The sequence below is a fragment of the Chiloscyllium punctatum genome, chromosome 8 (genome assembly GCF_047496795.1).
Source record: "Chiloscyllium punctatum isolate Juve2018m chromosome 8, sChiPun1.3, whole genome shotgun sequence".
Lineage (NCBI taxonomy): Eukaryota > Metazoa > Chordata > Chondrichthyes > Orectolobiformes > Hemiscylliidae > Chiloscyllium > Chiloscyllium punctatum.
Genome location: NC_092746.1, coordinates 30,069,901 through 30,094,052, shown reverse-complemented (window position 1 = coordinate 30,094,052; position 24,152 = coordinate 30,069,901). Strand labels below are relative to the sequence as shown.

The window sequence follows — 24,152 nt, the reverse complement described above, 5'->3', positions numbered from 1 at the left end:
AATGTGTTCAGTAATTACTGTCATTTGAATTGAATTGAATTTATTGTCATGTGTACTGAGGCACAGTGAAAAGATTTGTCTTGCGAGCAATACAGGCAGATCACAGAGTTAAATAGCATAGATAAGTAAATAATAGGTAAACAGCATCAAAAACCAAAAACATAGGTACAGGCAAATGCTAAGAGTTTGTGAGTCCATTCAGTGTTCTAACAACAGAAGGGTAGACACTGTTTCAAAACCGGCTGGTGCGTGTGTTCAGGCTTCTGTACCTTCTCCCCAATGGTAGAGTTTGTAGGAAAGCATTGCCAGGGTGGGATGGGTCTTTGAGAATGCTGGTGGCCTTTCCTTGACAGTGGGCCTGATAGATGAATTCTATAGATGGGAGGCTGGCCTTTGTGATTGTCCGGGCCGAGTTCACCACTCTCTGTTATCATCTCTGATCTTGAATGGTACAGTTGCCATACCAGTAGTGATACATCCAGATAGAATGTTCTTGATGTTGCACCTATAAAACTTGGTAAGGAAATTTGCCGTCATGCCAAATTTTCTCAACTGCCTGAGGAAGAAGAGATGTTATTGGGCCTTTGTAACCAGTGCCTACACATAAAGAGTCCAAGAAAGCTTGTCGTTGTATGCCATTTAAAGTAATCTTTTATTTAGGTTATTTCAAAATCCAATTCAGGAGCCAAACCAGTCCTGAACTTTAATTTGGCAAATGACCATAGACATCATCTCCAATAGACAGAGACTGTTGGATTTATAGCCTAAGCCACTGCTCCACATCAAGTGCGTTGCAAGGCAAGGAAGCAAGACTCCATGTATTATCTCAGGTGATGCAGGGATTGAACCTGCAGAGTTGGTGTCATTCTGCCCCCCACCCTTGCTATCCAGCCTACTCAGCTAATGAGCCCCAGCATTTTTGCAGTGTTGTGCTAAGTGTGCACCCTCCTACAAGATGAATAGGCAGCAGTAATCTCTCTCTTTTCCAATGGAAGGCCTATTATGGGCCATCTTTTCCTGTATCAGCAACCAGGTGGCCAACTATTAGACAAACTACTCGCCTGAATTATGAAGGACATCTCTCATAACCAATAACACTGCCATGAGTTTGACCTTTTGTGATCCACTCAAGGTAGATGTGTTTGACATGCAGAGTCGTTTCTTCATTTCTGTTGCTTTCAGGGATAACAGAACCACACCTTGGTAAAGAATCAGTATTTATTAATAAACGGATGCTGACAAATTATCAGGAGACAAATGGTGATGGAAATAATGCATGGGATAAAAATTGATAGAAAGAATACTCTGAAAAGACTGGCTGGCCTAGAGTGGATCATTTGCCTAGTATGATGGTTTGCATCTAAGATCACGAAAGAAAGTGGAAGTTGGAGATAGCAGAAATGCTGCCACAATTTTCCAATCTTCCCGAGATATAGGAGCGATACCGGGGCTTGGTGAATGGTAAAATGTGACTCCCTTATGAAAACAGTGTGTAGAGACATTCCTAGTTAGTACAAGTTAGCAAGTCTAACATCAGGGGCAGTTGATGTTGTAGAAAGAATAATCAGGGAAAATAATTAACAGGCACATGGAAAGATTTGAGTTAATTAAAGAAGACCAGCTTGGATTTGTCAGAGATGGATTGCACTTGACCAACCTAATTGAATTTTTTGATAAAGTAACAGGGAAACTTCAGGAAGAGAATGCAATTGATGTCGTAGATCTGGATTTTAGGAAAGCTGTTTGATAAATGACCAGATAAAGGGTATAAATTTGAGACTGTATGAAAATTGGTTTACTGACAGAAAACAACTAGTCATGATAAACAGTTAATTTTCAGACTGTAGAATAATACATAGTGGTGTTTCCAAAGGTCCAGTGCAAGAACAACTGATCAGCTGGATATTGGTGTGCAGAGTAAAATTTCAAAAATTGCCAGTGATACCAAACTTGGAAGTGTGGCAAGGCGTGTAGACAACGTCAGTTACCTGCAACAGAACATAGTGTGATAGAATTTAATAACCAGGTGAAGTATTGCATTTTGGCAGAAGGGATATGGGGAGGCATATCCATTCAAAAAGGTCTACAGGAACAAAAAGAACTGGGGTTTATGAGTCTTTGAAGGTGGCAGTACTTGAGAAAGATAAACGTGCATAGCTACGGGAATACGTTGGGGAATTGCAACTAACTCTATTGCTCTGCAGAGAGCCAAATGAGACATCATTTTTTCCCTGCCATGCCAGCTAGCCAGCAGTAAGAAAGATGGCAGCCAGCCCTTCCACCCAGAGGCCAGTTCCATTATTCAAAGTTCTCTATGCAGCCCCCACTGAGCTTCCCCCCCCCACCCCCCCACTCCCAGTAGCAGGTAAACCCTGGCTGCCTCCCAACGGGCTGTGGGAAGTTGGTCTTCTATTCAAATGTTCTTTTTACCCACAGTGACTCCTTAATGATAATAGCCACCCCATAACACAGCATCCCTTCTCTCAACCTTTGCCTTCTCAACCATGTCTGCCTGAGTGATCCCTGTGCCCCACGCCAGCTCCAGGTCCCACTGGCCACCAAAGTTAGTTTGCCACCTCCTCCAATACCATCTCCACCCACCCACCCCATGCCCCTACCAACCTCCCCACCACCTCCCCAGTCGTTTGGGCTGTCAGCAAGATCCATGCTATGAGTATTATTTTTAGTCCTATGACTCTATTGGGAATAATGTGTTAGTCTGTAAATCCATTGATGTTGTTTTTGCAGGAATAGCACTTTCCATTTATCACTTGACCTCATCTTCTGTTCTATTAGAAGTTCTTAATCCATGTAAACAATGTGCTAACTATTCCTTGAACCTTATATTTCATCATTGAAACTGTGTTTAAATGTCCCTTAAAAACCCAGTCACATCAAAAGTAACGCTCTAGTCTTTTACCTTAATTACTCCATCAAGAGTTCCAACTGATTAATAAGGTGTAACCCTTCTATTTCCAAAACCATAGAATATTTCCCAAATAATACCCTAAAATAAGATGACCAAGATTAAATGAAGAAAGGTAAAGATGAAAAGTGTGCATTTATGCCACTTCTGTACTGCGTTAGAGGATATAGCAACAATTGTTTGTTACTGTTGTAAAAGTAGGAAACTGCATTTTTATGGCTTATCACATTGGGAAAACATAGCTAAAAACGACAGTGCTGTTAAATGTAATTCATAGCATTGCATAAAATGCCTTCAAGCTGTTTCCACTGTGGATGTTAGACTAACTGGCTTGTAAAGGAGTAGGATTATGCCATATTCTTCTGTAAATATTGGAACTCCAGTCCTCAAGTGCATTTCCATAATGTATGAAGCTCTAAAAAATATCATCTAAAAGAACATTGGTCATTTCCTTATTTAATTCTCTAATTAGCACTGCTGCCTCACAGCGCCAGAGACCCGAGTTCAATTTCTGCCTCAGGTGACTGCCTGTGTGGAGTTTGCACATTCTCCCCGTGTCTACGTGGGATTCCTCCAGGTGCTCCGGTTTCCTCCCACAGTCCATAAATGTGCAGGTTAGGTGAATTGGCCATGCTAAATTGCCCGTAGTGTTAGGTAAAGGGGTAAATGGGTCTGGGTGGTTGCACTTCGGCAGGTCGGTGTGGACCTGTTGGGCTGAAGGGCCTGTTTCCACACTGTAAGCAATATAATCTAAATCTAATGAATTGGGGAACATAACCCATTTTACCTGAAACTTTATTCTTGCAGTTTCTTAGATGTCAAACATCTGAAATATTCATTATGCATTATTTTAAAATAACAGCTTTGCCTGCATTCTGTCACTGTATCCAACATCCATAGTAGAAGCAGTCATACAGCACGGAAACAGACCTCTTGGTCCAACTCGTCAATGCCGACCAGTTGTCCTAATCTGATCTAGTTCTATTAGCCAGCATTTGGTCCATATCTCTCCAAACACTTCCTGTTCATGTGTACATCCAGATGCCTTTTAAATATTCGAGGAGAAAGTGAGGACTGCAGAATTCCTGAAGAGGGGCTCATGCCCAAAACGTTGATTCTCCTCCTCCTTGGATGCTGCCTGACCTGCTGCGCTTTTCCAGCAACACATTTTCAGCCTTTTAAATGTTGCAATTGTAATTACTTCCATCACTTCCTCTGGCAGCTCATTCCATATATGCATTCCATACCCGTACCACCTTCTGTGTTAAAATATTGCCCCTCAGGTCCCTTTTAAATCTTTCCTCTCTCACATCAAATCTATGCCCTCTAATTTTGGATTCCCTTACCTGGGCAAAAGACCTTGTCAATTTGCCCTATCCAAGCCCCTCATGATTTTATAAACCTTTAGGTTACCTCTCAGCCTCCAATGCTCCAGGGAAAAAAAGCCCCAGCCTATTCAGCCTCTGCCATAGCTCAACTGCTCCAATCCTGGCAACATCCTTGTAAAGAAAAGACATCTCAAAATCCTTGGGTCTTCCCACTGTAATTTCTGACAAAGGACTGCACCTTAGGCTGACTGTCAGATACCTCAGGGTTCTGACCTTTTTCTGTAGTTCCTTTTCGTCTGATGTGGAGACAAGGATTGTGGCAGAGGGTGGCAATACTTCTGCCTGCCCTAAACAAGATCATTGACACAAGAGTAATGGGGATGGGGTCTCCCAGGATCAGATGATACTGCATCAGTGCCTTCTCAGAGGTGCAGAAGTACAGGATTGTATTCCATTTTCCTTTTCCATTTATGGTGGTGAGTCCTGTCATGAAGCCATACTGTACTACAAGAATCCCTAAATGTTCAACAACATTTGAGAACATTAGCAGATAGCCAGCCCAGCACCAGGACAGAGGACAGCCTCTCAAGAGAATCAGCGCTACCATTTTAAACATTCCTTTTCTTTTACTGTTGATGTTGGGATTACCTTGCCTGCTAGAATTTTCCTGTTTTCTGTCATATCTGAGAAAAAAGATAAAATTTTGTTACATACAGCAATAAATTCCTGAATTAAGCCTACTGAGAAGAAAGCTGGTAAAAGGAATATAGTTTGTTTACTTTAACTCTGTACTGAGGGATGCAGCATTCACGGTATTAAACAGCTGTGCTTATGGGTTCTACATTTTTACAGCTTGGCCGGAGGCTGGCAGGAATTAAAATTCAGCAAGGAGTTTCTTTCAATCACTGAAAAATGTCTGCCTACGTGAACTCAGTGTGGGCAATAGTACGAACATTTCAACTGTCTTCATTACTTCAGGTTCAGCTATGATGTCCCTGGCAGAAATGGAACCTGCTCACATTTGCAATGTAGGCTAATAAGGTGAAGCTGAAAATGTGTTGCTGGAAAAGTGCAGCAGGTCAGGCAGCATCCAAGGAACAGGAGAATCGACATTTATGCCCAATACGTCGATTCTCCTGCTCCTTGGATGCTGCCTGACCTGCTGCGCTTTTCCAGCAACACATTTTCAGCTCTGATCTCCAGCATCTGCAGTCCTCACTTTCTCCTAATAAGGTGAAGAATTGCTACTTACATAAGGTGCCAAAAGGGACTTTCTGGCAGTGAAATTACCATTCATTGAGATGTTAACAACTTCATAAAAGGAAGCAATTTAAACTTACTAAATAATCAAGGGTCAAAAATGCAGAGAGGAAATAAATACAATAACAATCACAAGAGAAAATATGCTAAAGAAATCGATGGGGATAAAGACAGAAAAGTCCTCTGGACCTGATAAGATGCATCCTAGGATATTAAAGGAAGCACTACAGAGATAATTGATGCGCTAGTAGTAATCTGAACAAGTCCCACAGGATTAAAAAACTGCCAATGTTGTACCTTTATTTGGAAAAGGAAGGAGACGAAAAGCCAGTAACTGTAGACCAGTTAGCTTAACGTCTGTTATTGAGAAAATGTTACAGTCTGCTAGAAAGGTTGGAATAGCAGAGCATTTAGAAATACATAACATAATCAAGTAGAGTAAACATGGCTTCAGTGAAGAAGAAATAGTGCCTGAAAGATCTACCAGAATTCTTTGAAGAGGTAACAAGCAGGATAGGTAAAAGAGGAGCAGTGAACGTAATATATTTGGATTTTCAGAAGGCATTTAACAAGATACTACACATTAGACTACTTAATAAGGTAAGAGCCCATGATCTTGGAGGTAGTATATTAGCATTCAATAGAGGATTGGTGACGTAATAGAAGATAGAGAGTTGGAACAAAGGCACCCTGTAACTTGTGAAGTGCCGCAGGGAAGAGAGCTAGGTCCGTTGTTATTTACAATATATAGTAATAACTTGAATGACCAAGTGAATGTACTTCAGCCAAGTTTGTGGATGACAAAAATATATATGGGAAGGCAAGTGATGACAATGACACACATTCTGCAGAGAGATATCGACAAGTTAAGCGGGTCGACAAAAATGTGGCAAATAGTATATAACGTGGGAAAATGGGAAGTGGTGCTGTTTAGTCAGAAGAATATTATTTAGATGGAGAAAGACTGTGGAAAGCTATAGAACAGTGGGATTCAGGAGTCCTTGTCCATGAATCACAAAAAGCTAACATCAAAGTTCAGTGGGTAATTGGAGAGGCAAGTGGAATCTTGGCCTTTATTTCAAAGGAAATGGAGTATAAACGTTGGGAGGCTTTGCTAAAACTATACAAAGCACTAGACAGAATGTAGTTGAAAAACTGAACCATTTTAGACCCATTATGTAAGGAAATGTACATTGGCATTGGAGGCAGACCAGAATAAAAATCACTAGATTGATACCAGGGTTGGAATGTTTGCCTAATGAGGAGTGGTTGAGTAAATTGGGCATGTAGGCGAAAGTGAGGATTGCAGATGCTGGAGATTAGAGTCAAGATTAGAGTGGTGCTGGAAAAGCAGAGCAGGTCAGGCAGCATCCGAGGAGCAGGAAAATCGACGTTTCGGGCAGGAGCCCTTCATCAGGAATTCCTGATGAAGGGCTCCTGCCCAAACGTCAATTTTTCCTGCTCCTTGGATGCTGCCTGACCTGCTCTGCTTTTCCAGCACCACTCTAATCTTGACTCTAAATTGGGCATGTACTTATTGGAATATAAAAGAATGAGAAGCGACCTTATTGAAACATGTATGATTCTTAGCAGGCTTGATAGGGTGGATGTGGAAAGGTTCTTTCCTGTTGTGTGTGATTCTAAACCCAGAGGGCATAACCTCAGAGGATTGGAATTTCTCAGCTCAGAGGGTAGTGAATCTGTGAATTCTTTTACTACAGAGGGCTGTCAAGGATGGTTTGTTAAGTATATTCAAGGCTGAGATAGACAGATTTTTATCAGAAGGGGAATCAGGGGTTATAGGGACAAGGCAGGAAAGTGGACTTGAGGATTACCCAATCTGCCATCATCTCATTGAATGGCAGAGCAGACTTGCTGAACTGAATGTCCTAATTCTGCTCCTGCATCTTGTGGTCTAAGGCATGACAATTGAATAGAAAAATCAGGCAGTCGCTCCCTCTGAGTGTGGGAAAAATTGAGCTGTGAACAATTTTCTTGATTTTTAGATATCTATTTTGACAAGACTTTACATTTTTCAATTTCAACCAATATCTGTTCTTACTGGTCTGAGGCTACCATTTCAGATGGAATCAGCAATGGTACTGCAAAATGGAGCTGCTAATTTTTAAAAAAATGTTTCCAATCTAATTGTGCTAATTATGGCATACAAGGAGACTGCACCAACAACAATATTGCTATATAAAGGTGCATAACTAGTAAAATGCAAAATCAGATTCTTCACATGTGCTGTGCGTTTATAGCTTTGTTATGCTATATTGAGGAATTCAAACTGCTTCTCTAGGCAGATTCAAGGTGCTCCAGAGATTTTTTATTTTTCTCTGCTATGTCTCAAATTGAATGGTTAAGAAATATGAATAAGATATAGGTTTATGGGCATTATGCCTTTCCCATCACTGATTTTTATAGTTCAATGGTTTTCATGTATTTATCCTATGGCATGAAAGTATCTTAGACATTCTTCTTCATCTTGGTGTATTCTGTGGAGATATATTTATTCTTTTAAAAGATGTGGGCATTTCTGGCAAGGCCAACATTTGTTGAACTGACTGGCTAACTAGACCATTTCAGATAGTAATTGAGGATCAACCACATTACTGAGAGTCTAGAGGCACCATATAGGCAAACCAGTTAAATACAGATTTCCTTCTTCTCAGAATATTTGTAAAGCAGATGGGTTTTACAACAATTTGTGTTAGTTTCATGGTCACTATTACTGAGATTAGCTTTCACTTCTAGATTTATTAATAGAATTGAAATTTCAACAGCTGACATGTTGGAATTTGTACCTGTGTCTCCAGATCATTAGCTTGAGCCTCTGAATTCCTTGCTCTGTGATTTACTGCTATGCATTTCCCCGTTACAGCCTGTAATTTTCTAAAATTAGATTGTAGTAATTTGATTAAACATTGTGCTTTATAAACATTTCTAAGCATCACATTTATCTTGTTCACTCTCTCGTTGCTCAAAATGTTACTGGAATCCAAATAATCAAGTACTACCACTAGGAGTTTAGTTCTTTACAGTTTAATGTTTAATATTATTTATCCATTTCAAAAGCAGTGATTTCTATTGTCTTACGCAAATCTTGAAATGTTTGTGTGTTTTTTTTATTATTTATCAAAGTCGGCTTTCTAATTCAAATCTTGTTTTAATTTAGCTTGAAGGAGAGCTTACACTGGCACCCGGTTTTATTGCTCCTCCCAACTTGGACTATATTGGGTACCATAAGTACATTGATGAAATGCTTCCTCCAGAAAGCCCAGTGTTGTATGGTCTGCACTCTAATGCTGAAATCGAGTTCCTCACAGTAACATCGGATAATCTCTTTCGAACGTTAGTAGAGATGCAGCCAAGAGATTCAACTATTGGAGAGGGATCTGCACAGACTACAGAGGAAAAGGTCAGATTTTTTTTTAGATTCCCTACAGTGTGGAAACAGGCCCTTCGGCCCAACCAGTCCACAGCGACCCTCCGAAGAGTAACCCACCCAGACCCATTTCACTCTAACCAATGCACCTAACACTACGGGCAATTTAGCATGGCCAATTCACCTGATCTGCATATCTTAGTTCAATGGTTTTCATGTATTTATCCTATGGCATGAACGTATCTTAGACATTCCTCTTCATCTTGGTGTACTCTGTGGAGATATATTTATTCTTGTAAAAGATGTGGGCATTTCTGGCAAGGCCAACATTTGTTGAACTGACTGGGAGGAAACCCACATAGACACGGGGAGAATGTGCAAACTCCACACAGACAGCCACCCAAGGCTGGAATCGAACCTGGGACCCTGGTACTATGAGGCTGCAGTGCTAACCACTGAGCCACTGTGCAGCCCCTTATTGCACAATTGCAAATAAGGATTGTACACAAGTTTTCTTAGTATATTACAAGTAAATATGCAACAACGCAAAATATCCGTTAATTTAACTTACCATTTTATATATATAAATGAACAGAACATGAAAATACTGAAGTAGGCTCATTTATAATGGTGTTCTAGATGACATGGGTGTGTGTGTATATGTATATGTAATGTCTGTACATTCCTGAGCTCTTGCTCTGTCATTCATCTGCATTCAGAGTGAATATTGGAAACCAGCAGCATGAGACCACAAATTGCATAATTCTGAAGTTGGAACAAGACTTCAATACCTTTCTAAATTTAATAACAAAAAATGTCAATGATACACAGCAAGTAAATCAGCAAGCTGGAGAGACAATAACTGTTCAGATGTAAATCATCATCATGACAAGAGCTTGGATTTGTATAGTGTCATTAATAAAATATAATGGCCAAAGGCATTTTAGAGGAAGGTTAGCAAACAAATTTGAAAGAGAGCCATGTAGAGATATTAGGTCAGATGTTCAAAAGTATAATTAAAGAGATATCAGCAGGAGAGAGGCAAAAAGATTAGGAAGAGACTACCAGAGCTTAGAGACTAAGCAACCAAAGCATAGTGGCTTTTAGCATAGTGAATACAATTGGGGATGGATAAGAAATAAGATATCTTGGAGAGTTTTATCATTTAGGAGGGTAAAAAAAAATGAAGGTCATAGAAGGATTTGAAAACATGAAGGAGATTGGAAAATTAAGGTGTATTCAAACTGGGAGTCAATATAGATCTGCACTGACTTAATGTGTGGGTGAGGTATATTAGGAGTTAGGATGTGGCCAGCAGAGTTTTGGATGAACTCAATGTATAGAGGGTCAGCCTGAAAGGCATTAAAATAATTAAATCTAGTAGCCTCAAAGGTATGAATAAGGGTTTCAGCAGGCAAGGGGCAAAATCAGCTGACAATAGCTGGGTGGCACAGTGGTTCAATGATTAGCCCTGCTGCCTCACAGCGCCAGGGACCCAGGTTCAATTCCAGCCTCCGGCAACTGTCTGCATGGAGTTTGCACGTTCTCCCTCTGTCTGTGTGATATTTCTTCCGGGTGCTGTGGTTTCCTCCCACAGTCCAAAGATATGTACGTAGGGTGGATTGGACATGTCAAATTGCCCATAGTGTCCCAGTATGTGGAGGTTAGGTGGATTAAGTGAAAATGCAGGGTTATAGGGATAGGGTTGGGAGTGGATCTGAGTGGGATGCCCTTTGGACTCAATGGGCCGAATTGCCTGCTTCCACACTGTAAGAGTTCTATAATTACAGACGTAACAGGATGTGAACAGTCTTGGTGATGAAGGAGATTATATGCTCACAAGATCACCTCAGGTTTAAAGTAAACAAATGATTGTGAACAGTTTCAGTTGCTCAGCAGAGAGATGCAGTGAGTATTAGCTTGGACCAAAAACAATTACCAAAAGAACTGCGGATACTGCAAATCAGAAGCAAAACCAAATTACCGGCGTACCTCAGCAGGTTTGGCAGCATCTGTGAAGAGAAATCTGAGTTAATGTTTCGATTCCGGTAGCCCTTCCTCAGAACTGTACTGACCCGAAACATTAACTGATTTCTCTTCACAAATGCTGCCAGACCTGTTGAGCATTTCTGTTTCTGTTTCCAAACATAATTACTTTGATCTTACCAATAACTAGAAAAGGAAGTTTCTGAAGGAAGGAAATTTTTGCCTATCCAGTAGTGGTTGTCAAACAAATGAAATGACGTATTAGGGAGAGTTGTTGATGAGGTAGAGCTGTCAGGATGTCCAGGTACATGGAACCTGACCTTTCAGGAAAAATATTTTTATGATACTTCCTGCTGTTTGAAGCATTGAACCATGCCATTTATATTACAGCTGACAGCAGATTTATGTATTATTTCTCAGTACCATTGACTTTGAATGTAAATGGAATTAAATCTATTTGGGAGAACCTACCATGTATTGCACGAGTAATGAAAAAAAAAGCAATTCCAAGTGCAGAGTAGTTACCATAGTTGATCACTGTTGATGATGATTGTTAGCACCTATTAATGTACCCAATTGTCTGATGAAAGGAAACAGATTAACATTTGGTGTATTTAATGTCTGAATGTAAAATCATTAGCAGAATTGCCACAGGGATCATTTGTTTGGAACAAATCCAGAAACAGAAGACTGCCTAAATGATTGCAAAGAGGGAAGTGCCATTTTTGTACTTCACTGGCCTTCAAATTTATCGTCTTAATTTTCACCACCAGACAATACCAGGACATATCTTATGTGTTCCATGCTAGTGCGACATTGTAATGCATATGAGATTTTCTCAAGTGCTGTTGGGTATTCAAAATAATACTTCATAGAAGGTTATTACAAATGTATTTATCTGCACTTGTTTGGAGCAAAAAAGCTTTCTTTGTTAGTACAATGATAGAATGAAATAGAAACACTCCAATTAACCTTTGAGAGATTCAGGGCTGTATTGATTGTGAGAGTCACTCAATTTAGGAAATATTGTCCAAGGAAATGGGGATGAGAAATGTACAATTACTGAATCTCTGATCCAACATCTACCTCTCATAGTCTCATCCAGTAACCTCAAACATTATTAAGGTTGCCTGTAAATGAAAATGAGTGGGTGTGGTTTTCCTCACTGTTTTTCCAAAGAAAACTGCAGTGATTAACTCACCTCCTGACCTGTCTGTCATGATTAGATTAGATTACTTATAGTGTGGAAACAGTGCAGCCTAACAAGCCCACACCGACCCTCCGAAGAGTAACCCACCCAGACCCATTCCTCTACATTTATCCTTCACCTAACACTACGGGCAACTTAGCATGGCCAATTCACCTGACCTGCACATTTTTGGACTGTGGGAGGAAACCGGAGCACCTGGAGGAAACCCATGCATGCACGGGGAGAATGTGCAAACTCCACACAGACAGTTGCCTGAGGCGGGAATTGAACCCGGGTCTCTGGCGCTGTGAGGCAGCAGTGCTAACCACTGTGCCACCGTGCCAACCAAAAGGGACTTTATCTCCAAGGCACAAGTAGAGAGTGTGATGGAATACACCCCACTTGCCTGGATGAGTGTTGTTCCAACAACACTTGAAGCCTGATACGATCCAGGACAATGCAGCCCATTGTCAATCCAGCAACATTCAGTCCCTTCACTATCAATGCACTGTAGCAGCAGTGTTACTACCTACAAGAAATGCTGCAGAAAATCACCCAAGGCTCCTTAGACAGCACCTTCTAAACCCATGACCACTCCAGCTTGAAGGATAAGGGCAGCAGATATATAGGAACAGCACTACCTGCAAGTTCCCCTCCAAGCCACTCACCATCCTGACTTACAAATGTATCACTACTCCTTCAGTGTCAGGTCAAAATTGTCCTTTGATGGTATTTTGGGTTTATTTTCACCAAATGGACTGCAGCAATTCAAGATTGTAGCTCACCACCTTAACAAAAGCAACAAAGAAAGAGCAATAATTTCTGACCCAGCCAGCAATGTTCAGATCTGATGAGTCAATACAAAAAAAAATTCCCCTTCTAACAAAGGATTTTGTGGAGTTTCAGTATGTGTGAGGAGCGAGGCTGCCCTTAGGGATTCGGAGTAGTTGTGCTCACTGAGTTGCCCGTGCTAAGTTGCCCGTAGTGTTAGGTGAAGGATAGATGTAGGGGAATGGGTCTGGGCGGGTTACTCTTCGGAGGGTCGGTGTGGACTTGTTGGGCCGCAGGGCCTGTTTCCACACTGTAAGTAATCTAATCTAATCATGACGGACAGGCTTGGAGGTTCAGGGGATGAGTTAATCACTGCAGTTTTCTTTGGAAAAACAGTGAGGAAAACCACACCCACTCATTTTCATTTACAGGCAGCCTTAATAATGTTTGAGCTTGCTGGATAAGACTATGAGAGGGCTAGGACGTCTATTGTCAGGCTGTCTTGGGAAGTGTATTCCCTAGTCTGGAGGTGGCTTGAGTCATCTTCTGTTTACTACCTTGTGTCTTAGTTAGCCTGTTTGGTCAAAGCTGAGGCACTCTGGGTAGTTTCTGATGTGGCTTAGGCAGACATGGTTCCTTATGCTCTTTGTGGTCATGCTGTGGGTGGACAGGGAAGCAGATTTTCTCTCACAATATTCAAAGAGAATGAACATTTCAAAGCAGAATTATTCCTGACATTCTTAACACTTCTGGAAATTTGCAGATTCACCATCAGTAGCAAACAGCATGCTGCCATGGCCTTGAAGTGTAAACACCTTGCACTTTCTTCACAATAAAATGAACTGGGCCCCCTTGGATCTCTAATAGTTGAATCATCCAAGCTGCAGTCAGACACACTTCAGAACAGGACAGATGATCCACTTCATGCTACATTAAATAACAAGCATAATTCTAAAATCCATAATCTTCGAAGAATCATCATTGTATCATATGGAGATACCATTAGAATTAGTTTGTCATATCACATTAGAAATATTAGTTCTGAAGAAGGATCACTGCACTCGAAACATTGAGTCTTGTTTTCTCTCTGCAGATGCTGCAGACCTGCTGAGTTTCTCCAGTTTTTTTTTTAGCAATATTAGTGCTGCTTCCATGCTCAGATATTAGAGCAAGGGACAATGATCTGAAATTCATGAACACACAGAAACAGATTTTCTGGCTTCAACTCTAAGTCAATAGAAAATCAGGCACTGTCATTCCATAGTTTCATGCCCTATCCTGAGTATCAAGAGAGTGTCAACAAAGAAACTTCTTACGTTGGTGTAGGAAAGGACCTGCTACTCTTGGAGGAAGTCAGTGAAATTCACAACTAATCTTGGAGAAACTGTTGGGCGAAGTTCACAGCAAAGAATCAGATAAGTTAATCGTTGTTTTAAGTCTGTCCAAGAGAAAGGCTGCAGTAGTGAGTATAGTGGATTCTTTCTTGATTATATGTTTTTGGAGATAAGTCTCTTGATTAAACTTAAAATATAAGCCATAGCTATTAATTTAACCTGGGGCAGTGTTTGTAGAGGAATAAGACAGTGTTATTTCTGGGTCTGTAGTTCGTGAAGGAGCAAAAATGGCCTTTGCAGTGATATGTACTTCCTGTCAGATGTGGGAGTTTAAAGAGAGTTTAAGGGTTACTGCGGATTATATCTGCCATAAGTGTTATTGGATGCAAATTTTATCAGATCGGTTGGAGAGACAGATAGAAGTGATGAGAAATTTGCAACAGCAACAGTATGTGATGGATGGCAGTTATAGGAAGGGGGCAAAGTCTTAGATACAGTCACATAAATGGGTTAACCCCAGGAAGGGTGAGAGAGGTCGGCACCTAGGGCAGGAGTCTTTTGTGGGTATACCCATTTCAAACAAGTATGCTGTTTTGGAAAACGTAGGGGGTGATGGATTCTCAGGGGAACGTAGCACAAACAGCCACGGTTCTGATATCGAGACTGGCTTTAATGCAATGAGGGGTACGTCGGCTTCCAAGAGATCAATTGTGTTAGTGGATTCTGTAGTCACAGGCACAGACAGACGTTTCTGTGGCCAACAGAAAAATAGCAGAATGGTGTGTTGTTTCCCTGGTGCCAGGATCAAGGATGTCTCAGAGAGGGTGCAGAATGTTCTCACGGGGGAGAGGGGCTAGCCAGAGGTCATTGTCCACATTGGAACCAATGATATAGGAAGGGAAAAGGTTGAGATTGTGAAGGGAGATTACAGAGAGTTAAGCAGAAATTTAAAAAGGAGGTCCTCAAGGGTAGTAATATCTGGATTACTCCCAGTGCTACGAGCTAGTGAGGGCAGGAATAGGAGGATAGAGCAGATGAATGCATGGCTGAGGAGCTGGTGTATAGGAGAAGGATTCACATTTTTGGATCATTGGAATCTCTTTTGGGGTAGAAGTGACCTGTACAAAAAGGACGGCTTGCACCTAAATTGGAAGGGGACTAATATACTGGCAGGGAGATTTGCTAGAACTGCTTGGGAGGATTTAAACTAGTAAGTTGGGGGGGTGGGACCCAGGGAGATAGTGAGGAAAGAGATCGATCTGAGACGGGTACAGCTGAGAACAGAAGTGAGTCAAACAGTCAGGGCAGGCAGGGACAAGGTAGGACTAATAAATTAAACTGCATTTATTTCAATGCAAGGGGCCTAACAGGGAAGGCAGATGAACTCAGGGCATGGTTAGGAACATGGGACTGGGATATCATAGCAATTACGGAAACATGGTTCAAGGATGGGCGGGATTGGCAGCTTAATGTTCCAGGATACAAGTGCTACAGGAAGGATAGAAAGGGAGGCAAGAGAGGAGGGGGAGTGGCATTTTTGATAAGGGATAGCATTACAGCTGTGCTGAGGGAAGATATTCGCAGAAATACCTCCAGGGAAGTTATTTGGGTGGAACTTAAAAATAAGAAAGGGATGATCACCTTATTGGGATTGTATTATAGACCCCCCAAAAGTCAGAGGGAAATTGTGAAACAAACTTGTAAGGAGATCTCAGCTATCTGTAAGAATAATAGGGTGGTTATGGTAGGAGATTTTAACTTTCCAAACATAGACTGGGACTGCCATAGTGTTAAAGGTTTAGATGGAGAGGAATTTCTTAAGTGTGTACAAGACAATTTTCTGATTCAGTATGTGGATGTACCTACTAGAGAAGGTGCAAAACTAGACCTACTGTTGGGAAATAAGGCAGGGCAGGTGACTGAGGTGTCAGTGGGGCAGCACTTTGGGGCCAGTGACCATAATTCTATTCGTTTTAAAATAGTGATGGAAAAAGGATAGACCAGATCTCAAGGTTTAAGTACTAAATTGGAGAAAGGCCAATTTTGATGGTATTAGGCAAAAACTTTCGAAAGCTGATTGGAGGCAGATGTTCGCAGGTAAAGGGACGGCTAGAAAATGGGAAGCCTTGAGAAATGAGATAACAAGAATCCAGAGAAAGTATATTCCTGTCAGGGTGAAAGGGAAGGCTGGTAGGTATAAGGAATGCTGGATTACGAAAGAAATTGAGGGTTTGGTTAAGAAAAAGAAGGAAGCATATGTCAGGTATAGACAGGACAGATCGAGTGAATCCTTAGAAGAGTATAAAGAAAGTAGGAGTATACTTAAGAGGGAAATCAGGAGGGAATAAAGAGGACATGAGATAGCTTTGGCAAATAGAATTAAGGAGAATCCAAAGGATTTTTACAAATATATTAAGGACAAAAGGATAACTAGGGAAGGAATAGGGCCGAAGCTACTTGGATGCTGCCTGAACTGCTGTGCTCTTCCAGCACCACTAATCCCCTCAAAGATCAGCAAGGTGGCCTTTGTGTAGAGCCACAGAAAATGGGGGAGATACTAAATGAATATTTTGCATCAGTATTTACAGTGGAAAAGGATATGGAAGATATAGACTGTAGGGAAGTAGATGGTGACATCTTGCAAAATGTCCAGATTACAGAGGAGGAAGTGCTGGATGTCTTGAAACGGTTAAAAGTGGATAAATCCCCAGGACCTGATCAGGTGTACCTGAGAACTCTGTGGGAAGCTAGTGAAGTGATTGCTGGGCCTCTTGCTGAGATATTTGTCACAGGTGAGATGCCAGTAGACTGGAAGTTGGCAAACGTGGTGCCACTGTTTAAGAAGGGTGGTAGAGACAAGCCAGGGAACTATAGACCAGTGAGCCTGATCTCGGTGGTGGGCAAGTTATTGGAGAGAATCCTGAGGGACAGGATGTACATATATTTGGAAAGGCAAGGACTGATTCAGGATAGTCAACATGGCTTTGTGTGTGGGAAATCATGTCTCACAAACTTGACTGAATTTTTTGAAGAAGTAACAAAGAAGATTGATGAGGGTAGAGCAGTAGATGTGATCTATATGGACTTCAGTAAGGTGTTCGACTAGGTTCCCCATGGGTGACTGATTAGCAAGGTTAGATCTCATGGAATGCAGGAAGAACTAACCATTTGGATACAGAACAGGCTCAAAGGTAGAAGACAGAGGGTGTTGGTGGAGGGTTGTTTTTCAGACTGGAGACCTGTGACCAATGGAGTGCCACAAGAATCAGTGCTGGGCCCTCTACTTTTTGTCATTTACATAAATGATTTGGATGCGAACATGAGAGGTACAGTTAGTAAGTTTGCAGATGACACCAAAATTGGAGGTGTCGTGGACAGCGAAGTGGGTTACCTCAGATTACAACAGGATCTGGACCAGATGGGCCAATGGGCTGAGAAGTGGCAGATGGAGTTTAATTCCGAGAAATGCAAGGTGCTGCATTTTGGGAAAGCAAATCTTAGCATGACTTATACACTTAATGGTAAGGTCCCAGGGAGTGTTGCTAAACAAAGAGACCTTGGAGTGCAGGTTCATAGCTCCTTGAAAATGGAGTCGCAAGTAGATAGGATAGTGAAGAAGGTGTTTGGTATGCTTTCCCTTATTGGTCAGAGTATTGAGTACAGGAGTTGGGAGGTCATGTTGCAGCTGTACAGGACATTGGTTCGGCCACTGTTGGAATATTGCGTGCAATTCTGGTCTCCATCCTATCGGAAAGATGTTGTGAAACTTGAAAAGGTTCAGAAAAGATTTACAAGGATGTTGCCAGGGTTGGAGGATCTGAGCTACAGGGAGAAGCTGAACAGGCTGGGGCTGTTTTCCCTGGAGTGTCAGAGGCTGAGGGGTGACCTTATAGAGGTTTACAAAATTATGAGGGGCATGGATAGGATAAATAGACAAAGTCTTTTCCCTGGGGTCGGGGAGTCCAGAACTATCGGGCATAGGTTTAGGGTGAGAGGGGAAAGATATAAAAGTGACCTAAGTGGCAACTTTTTCATGCAGAGGGTAGTACGTACATGGAATGAGCTGCCAGAGGATGTGGTGGAGGCTGGTACAATTGCAACATTTAAGAGGCATTTGGATGTGTAGGTGAATAGGAAGAGTTTGGAGGGATATGGGCCGGGTGCTGGCAGGTGGGACCAGATTGGGTTGGGATATCTGGTCGGCATGGACGGGTTGGACCGAAGGGTCTGTTTCCATGCTGTACATCTCTATGACTCTATAAGTCATTGCTCAGAATCATAGCTCGGCTGAAGGGATTGAGTTTTGATGGTGAAGGGTATATCTCTCTGACTATGAGAATGTTAAATGATGATTTGATTGAGCTGTCCAAAATAATGAAGGCATTGGCAAAATAAATAGTGAACACCTGTTCCCTCTAATAGAAAAAATACCCGAGAAAAAGAGGGTACAATTCAAATGAATCCATTGCATTAAAAGCTTCATCGCTCAAAGTGCTGTTATGTGAAACAGTCTGCCTAAGACAGCCATAGATGCAAATTAATTGAAGTGTTTGAAGGCAGATATATGCCTAAAATATCAGGATGAAAGAAGAAGTTGACATGGCTAACATACATGACAGAGAAATTGCTAAGTGAAATGATCTATCCTAACCTTAAGGCAGCAAGGTGACTCAGTGGTTAGCACTGCTGCCTGACAGCACCAGGGATCCAGGTTTAATTCCAGCCTTGGGTGACTGACTGTGTGGGGTTCAAACCTTCTCCCCATGTCTACTGTGTGCTCCAGTTTCTTCCCAAAGTCCAGAGATGTGCAGGTTAGGTGGATTGGTCATGCTACATTGCCCATAGTAACAGGGGAGGTGCCCATTAGGTGGATTAGTTACGATAAATACAGGGTTACAGGGATATGGAGAAATGTTCTTCGGAGGATCGGTGCAGACTCAGTGGGCTGTATGGCCTTTTTCCGCACCATAGAATTGAATGATTATAAAGTAAATTTTTCTTTTGGTTTAAGACCTAAAACAAGTTTAAGCTAGAGTCCAACTTAGATAGGATGTAGTTCAAAAACATGATTTATTTTCTCCCTCCAACTTAATTTGTGTAGCTGCTATCTGATCTTCAAAGTATATTTTTTCATTTTCAGTGCTCAGCCTCATCTATCATGCTGCTCACCCACTTTTTTTACACTGTTTACAATACTGAAGAGACGTCAGTAAATTACATGGTAAAAGAGAGAGAGGATCACCATGAGGAAACAGAAACATGATCCAAAGAGTAGGTTTTGAGGAATAATTTGAAGATAGAAAGGAAGGAAGATGGTGAAGCAAAACTGTTCTGAGGAGACATTCCAGAGGGCAAGGACAAGTAGCTGAAGGAGTGGCAAGGGTTAGTGTGCTTGAAGTAACTTAGTGGTTGTAGCAATTATTCATCTTGACAGAAGAAGACTATTTCCCAAGGTTGTGATTGGCACATAAGATTTACTTCAAAATATAAATAAACTTATGAAAGGGCAGTCAAAGCTTAGTGGTCAAGAATCATAATAGTCATGTTGAGTCATTTGAGAAATTTGACGATATGCCACATGGAACATTGATTAATTTCTGCACAGCATGAAACAATTCAGTCACATCATTTATAGTTTCATGCTCTAATCTAATTTAATGGTGTGCAAGTTAAAATAGACAAACAAAGATGTGCACAACAGGGTACACTAAGTGCTTAAGAATTACTGAGTCATCCATCACACATGGAAGATTAAACAGAAAATATTCATAAGGTCTGTGATTTATTTTTGCTCACCAAAATTTCTTTCAATTATTTGGATCACTGACAAAACATAGCAAATAAATCTCTTTTAAATTAAATGTTCTTAGTCATATGCCTTGAATTTTCTTACATGCTAATTATCTGTGGCACTGTTCTAACCATGGGACTTTTTTTTTGCAGATGAAGAGTATTCTGGATGATATTTTAGAGAAACTTCCGGAAGAATTCAACATGACTGAAGTTACAGCAAAAACAGCAGAACGCAATCCTTATATTCTTGTTTGTTTCCAAGAATGTGAACGTATGAACATCCTTACGCGAGAGATCAAGAAATCCCTTAAAGAACTGGATCTTGGACTGAGGGTAAAATTATTTTGCCATGTATTGTACCAGTTAAGGGGCAGAATAAAAGGTCGTGTTGAGTGCGTGGTTCTTTGTGAAAAAATTCACACACCAGGAAATGCCTTGGGAAATTTATTTTTATGCATTGTCCATGATTTGTTCCCCTATACACCTCATGTACTGCTGAAACCATCGTTGCCTTTGATGTTTGTAGTTTAACTGTTGCAATACACCCTGTCCAGCCTCCTTTTTCAACCCCCATAAATTGAGGATACTGTAAAACTTAGCTGCATGTATCCTAAATGGTATTAAGTCCTTTTCACCCATCTCCCTCTGTCCCATGGACTTATTTTGACTCTTGATTAAGCAACTGCTTAATTTAAAAATTCTCATGCTTGTTTTCCAATATATGCATATACATAGACACGACACTCGCCTTCCCTAATATCTAAGGTGTCCTGTCATAAAATTTTGTTTGATCATCCCAAGTGCCATGTTTTCCCATACTAAAGATGCTTTATTTAATGATTAGCAGCTTGCATTAAAACTGGATGGAAAATCCTGGATTGTAGACACCTGAAGGCCCATTTTAACTCTGGGTTGGGGTGGTGGGGGGGGTGTGGGGGGGGGGGGGGGGGGGGGAGGAGGAGGGGAGGGGTGATGGATGATGGATGGGCTTTGCACTAGTAAAACCTCGCGTTAAATTATGATTAATACTGCTAAAGAACCAGACCAGGTGGATACACGTCAAATTGCTTCCACATTCCTAATAGATATTCATCATTTAATTTAATAACATTAAGTATAGAACATAGAACAATACAGCCATTCAGCCCTCGATGTTGCGCCAACCTGTGAACTATTCTAAGCTCGTCCACTACACTATCCCAAAATCATCCATGTGCTTATCTAAGGATTGTTTAAATCTCCCTAATGTGGCTGAGTTGACTACATTAGCAAGTAGGGCATTCCACACCCTTACCACTCTCTGCATAAAGAACTTTCCTCTGACATCTGTCTTAAATCTATCACCCCTCAATTTGTAGTTATGCCCTCTCATACAAGCTGACGTCATCATCCTAGGAAAAAGACTTTCACTGTCTACCCTATCTAATCCTCTGATCATCTTGTATGTCTCTATCAAATCCCCTCTTAGCCGCCTTCTTTCCAATAAGAACAGACCCAAGTCTCTCAGCCTTTCCTCATAAGACCTTCCCTCCAAACCAGGCAACATCCTGGTAAATCTCCTCTGCACCTTTTCCAATGCTTCCAAATCCTTCCTGTAATGGGGCGACCAGAACTGTACACAATATTCCAAGTGTGGCTGCACTAGCGTTTTGTATAGTTGCAACATGATATTCCAGTTCCGGAACTCAATCCCTCTACCAATGAAACCTAACACACCATATGCCTTCTTCACAGCACTATCCACCTGGGTGGCAACTTTCAGGGATTTATGCAAATGGACTCCAAAATACCTCTGCATATCCACACTACCAAGAATCTTTCCATTGACCCAGTATTCTGCCTTCCTGTTATTCTTCCCAAAGTGCATCACCTCACATTTAGCTACATTGAACTTCATTTGCCACCTCTCAGCCCAATTCTGCAGTTTATCCAAGTCCCCCCGCAACCTGTAACATTCTTCCAAACTGTCCACTACTCCACCGACTTTAGTGTCGCCTGCAAATTTACTAATCCATCCACCTCTGCCTGCGTCTGAGTCATTTATAAAAATGACAAACAGCAGTGGTCCCAAAACAGATCCTTGTGGCACACCATTAGTAACCGGACTCCAGGCTGAATATTTTCCATCAACCACCACTCGCTGCCTTCTTCCAGAAAGCTAGTTTCTAATCCAATCTGCTAAATCACCCTAAATTCCATGCCTCTGCATTTTCTCCATCAGCCTATCATGTGGAACCTAATCAAAGGTTTTATTGACGTCAATGTATACCACGTTAACTGCCCTAATCTCATCTACATGCTTTGTCACCTTCTCAAAAAACTCAATGAGGTTTGTGAGACACGACCTGCACTTGACGAAACCATGTTGACTATCTGAAATCAAATTGTTGCTTGCTAGATGATTATAAGTCTTATCTCTTATAATCCTTTCCAAAACCTTTCTTACAACAGAAGTAAGGCTCACTGGTCTATAACTATCTGGGTCATCTTTACTGCCCTTCTTAAACAAGGGCACAGCATTTGCAATCCTCCAGTCCTCAGGTACTAAACCTGTAGACAATTACGACTCAAATATCAAAGCCAACGGCTCTGCTATCTCCTCCCTAGCTTCCCGGAGAATCCTCGGATAAATCCCATCCAGCCCAGTTGGACTTGTCTACTTTCACTCCTTCTAGAATTGATAACACCTGTGCGTAACTAACCGCGATCCATTCTAGACTAATATCTCGTACCTCATTCTTCTCCTCTACAATATTCTCCTTTTCTTGAGTGAACACCGATGAGAAATGTTCATTTAGCACCGCTCCGATTTCCACAGGGTCCACACTCAACTTCCCACTTCTGTCATTGACTGGCCTAATTCAAAAAAGAAATGAAAAGGGACTGAAAGCAGCAATGAATTTTTAGTCAATGATTCATAATGTTGTTTAGGGAAAGAAAACCATCATCCTTACTGATCTGGCTCAAATCTGACAGCAATGTGGTTGAATCTTAACTCTCCTCTGAAATAACCAAGCAAGCCATTCAGTTGTATCAAACTACCGCAAGGCCCAAGAAAGGGACTGAAACTGGATGAACAAGCTGCATCAATCCAAATGCTTGAAACAGCAATGACACACCTAGTTCTGTCTTCCATGCAAATTCCCCTTACTAACATTTGGGGGTTTGTGCCAAAATTGAGAGAGCTGTCCCATAGAATAATCAAACAGCAGCCTAATACAGAGGAACCTCGATTATCCGAACGAGATGGACGGGCACTACTTCGTTCAGTTAATTGATTCAATGCCTCGCCTATGGGGCTCGGGGTTTTCTTAAGTTGCCTTTTGTCTCTCTCTGCCTGCCTTGCTCCCTCTCTCTGTCTCAGGGTTTGTTTCTGAGCAGAGACACATTTGTGTGTAAGGGACCAGCAGCATTGCTGAAGGACCCCCCCCCCCCCTCCATCAGTTCAGTTCAATGTGATTGACACAGCGAGCACTTGCTAAGTCGGCTTCCCATTCAGGAGACTAGGCAGCAGAAACCAACAGTAAGAATGCTGCTGCCTTTGTAGAGTGAGTCTCCAAACAGCGTGTGTGTGCACGCACACCTTTTTACTGCAACTTTTTGTCAAGTTCTACTTTTGCACTGTACAGGACAATTTGGAGAGATTATCTAGGGAAGGAGGGTTCAGGATATACCTCTGTGTAGGATTCCAGGGAAAGTGTGGTGAGACAGAGAGGGCGTGGGCAGTCAGTCATTTGGAGACGGTGCCTGGGATCCTATCAATGTCCAGGACAGTTCTCGGCAACATTTCAGTAAGCCAAGTCTGTCTTTAATCATCGTAAACAAAAGGCGCGATCAGTGTTGGAAACTCTTCTTTGTTGTAATGTTTCTATTGGGACCTAGAGATCTTCTTCGGATAATCCAATATTTGGATAATTGAGCTTCCTCTATAGTCATAGTCATAGAAATATACTTTACAGATACAATGCCTGGATATGTTCAGTTCCAGTGGCAAGGCAGACCAACAGAGGTAATTGCACAGTGATGAACATTTGCGAGAGAGTTTCTCACAATCAGCAAACATTTTCTGTGGACTCCTTGAAGTCTTATGTATTAGGTGAAACATGAGCAAGAAAACCTCCTGTATTAGTCCATCCCCATGTTGAACAGCAATTAGAACAATGCACACAGGTTGTGT

The 24,152-nt window shown here is 41.5% G+C and overlaps 1 protein-coding gene across 3 annotated transcripts in view; it reads left to right on the top strand.

The window, feature by feature from the left end:
• The window catches only part of LOC140480447 (dynein axonemal heavy chain 11-like), a 445,469-nt gene that overhangs the window by 403,105 nt on the left and 18,212 nt on the right, over positions 1–24,152 (top strand). For all 3 annotated transcript variants that reach the window (XM_072575322.1, XM_072575320.1, XM_072575321.1), the window contains 2 exons: positions 8,693–8,935; positions 20,126–20,308. In XM_072575322.1, the coding sequence (XP_072431423.1) occupies positions 8,693–8,935; positions 20,126–20,308 (426 nt within the window). The remainder of the gene's footprint in view (positions 1–8,692; positions 8,936–20,125; positions 20,309–24,152) is intronic.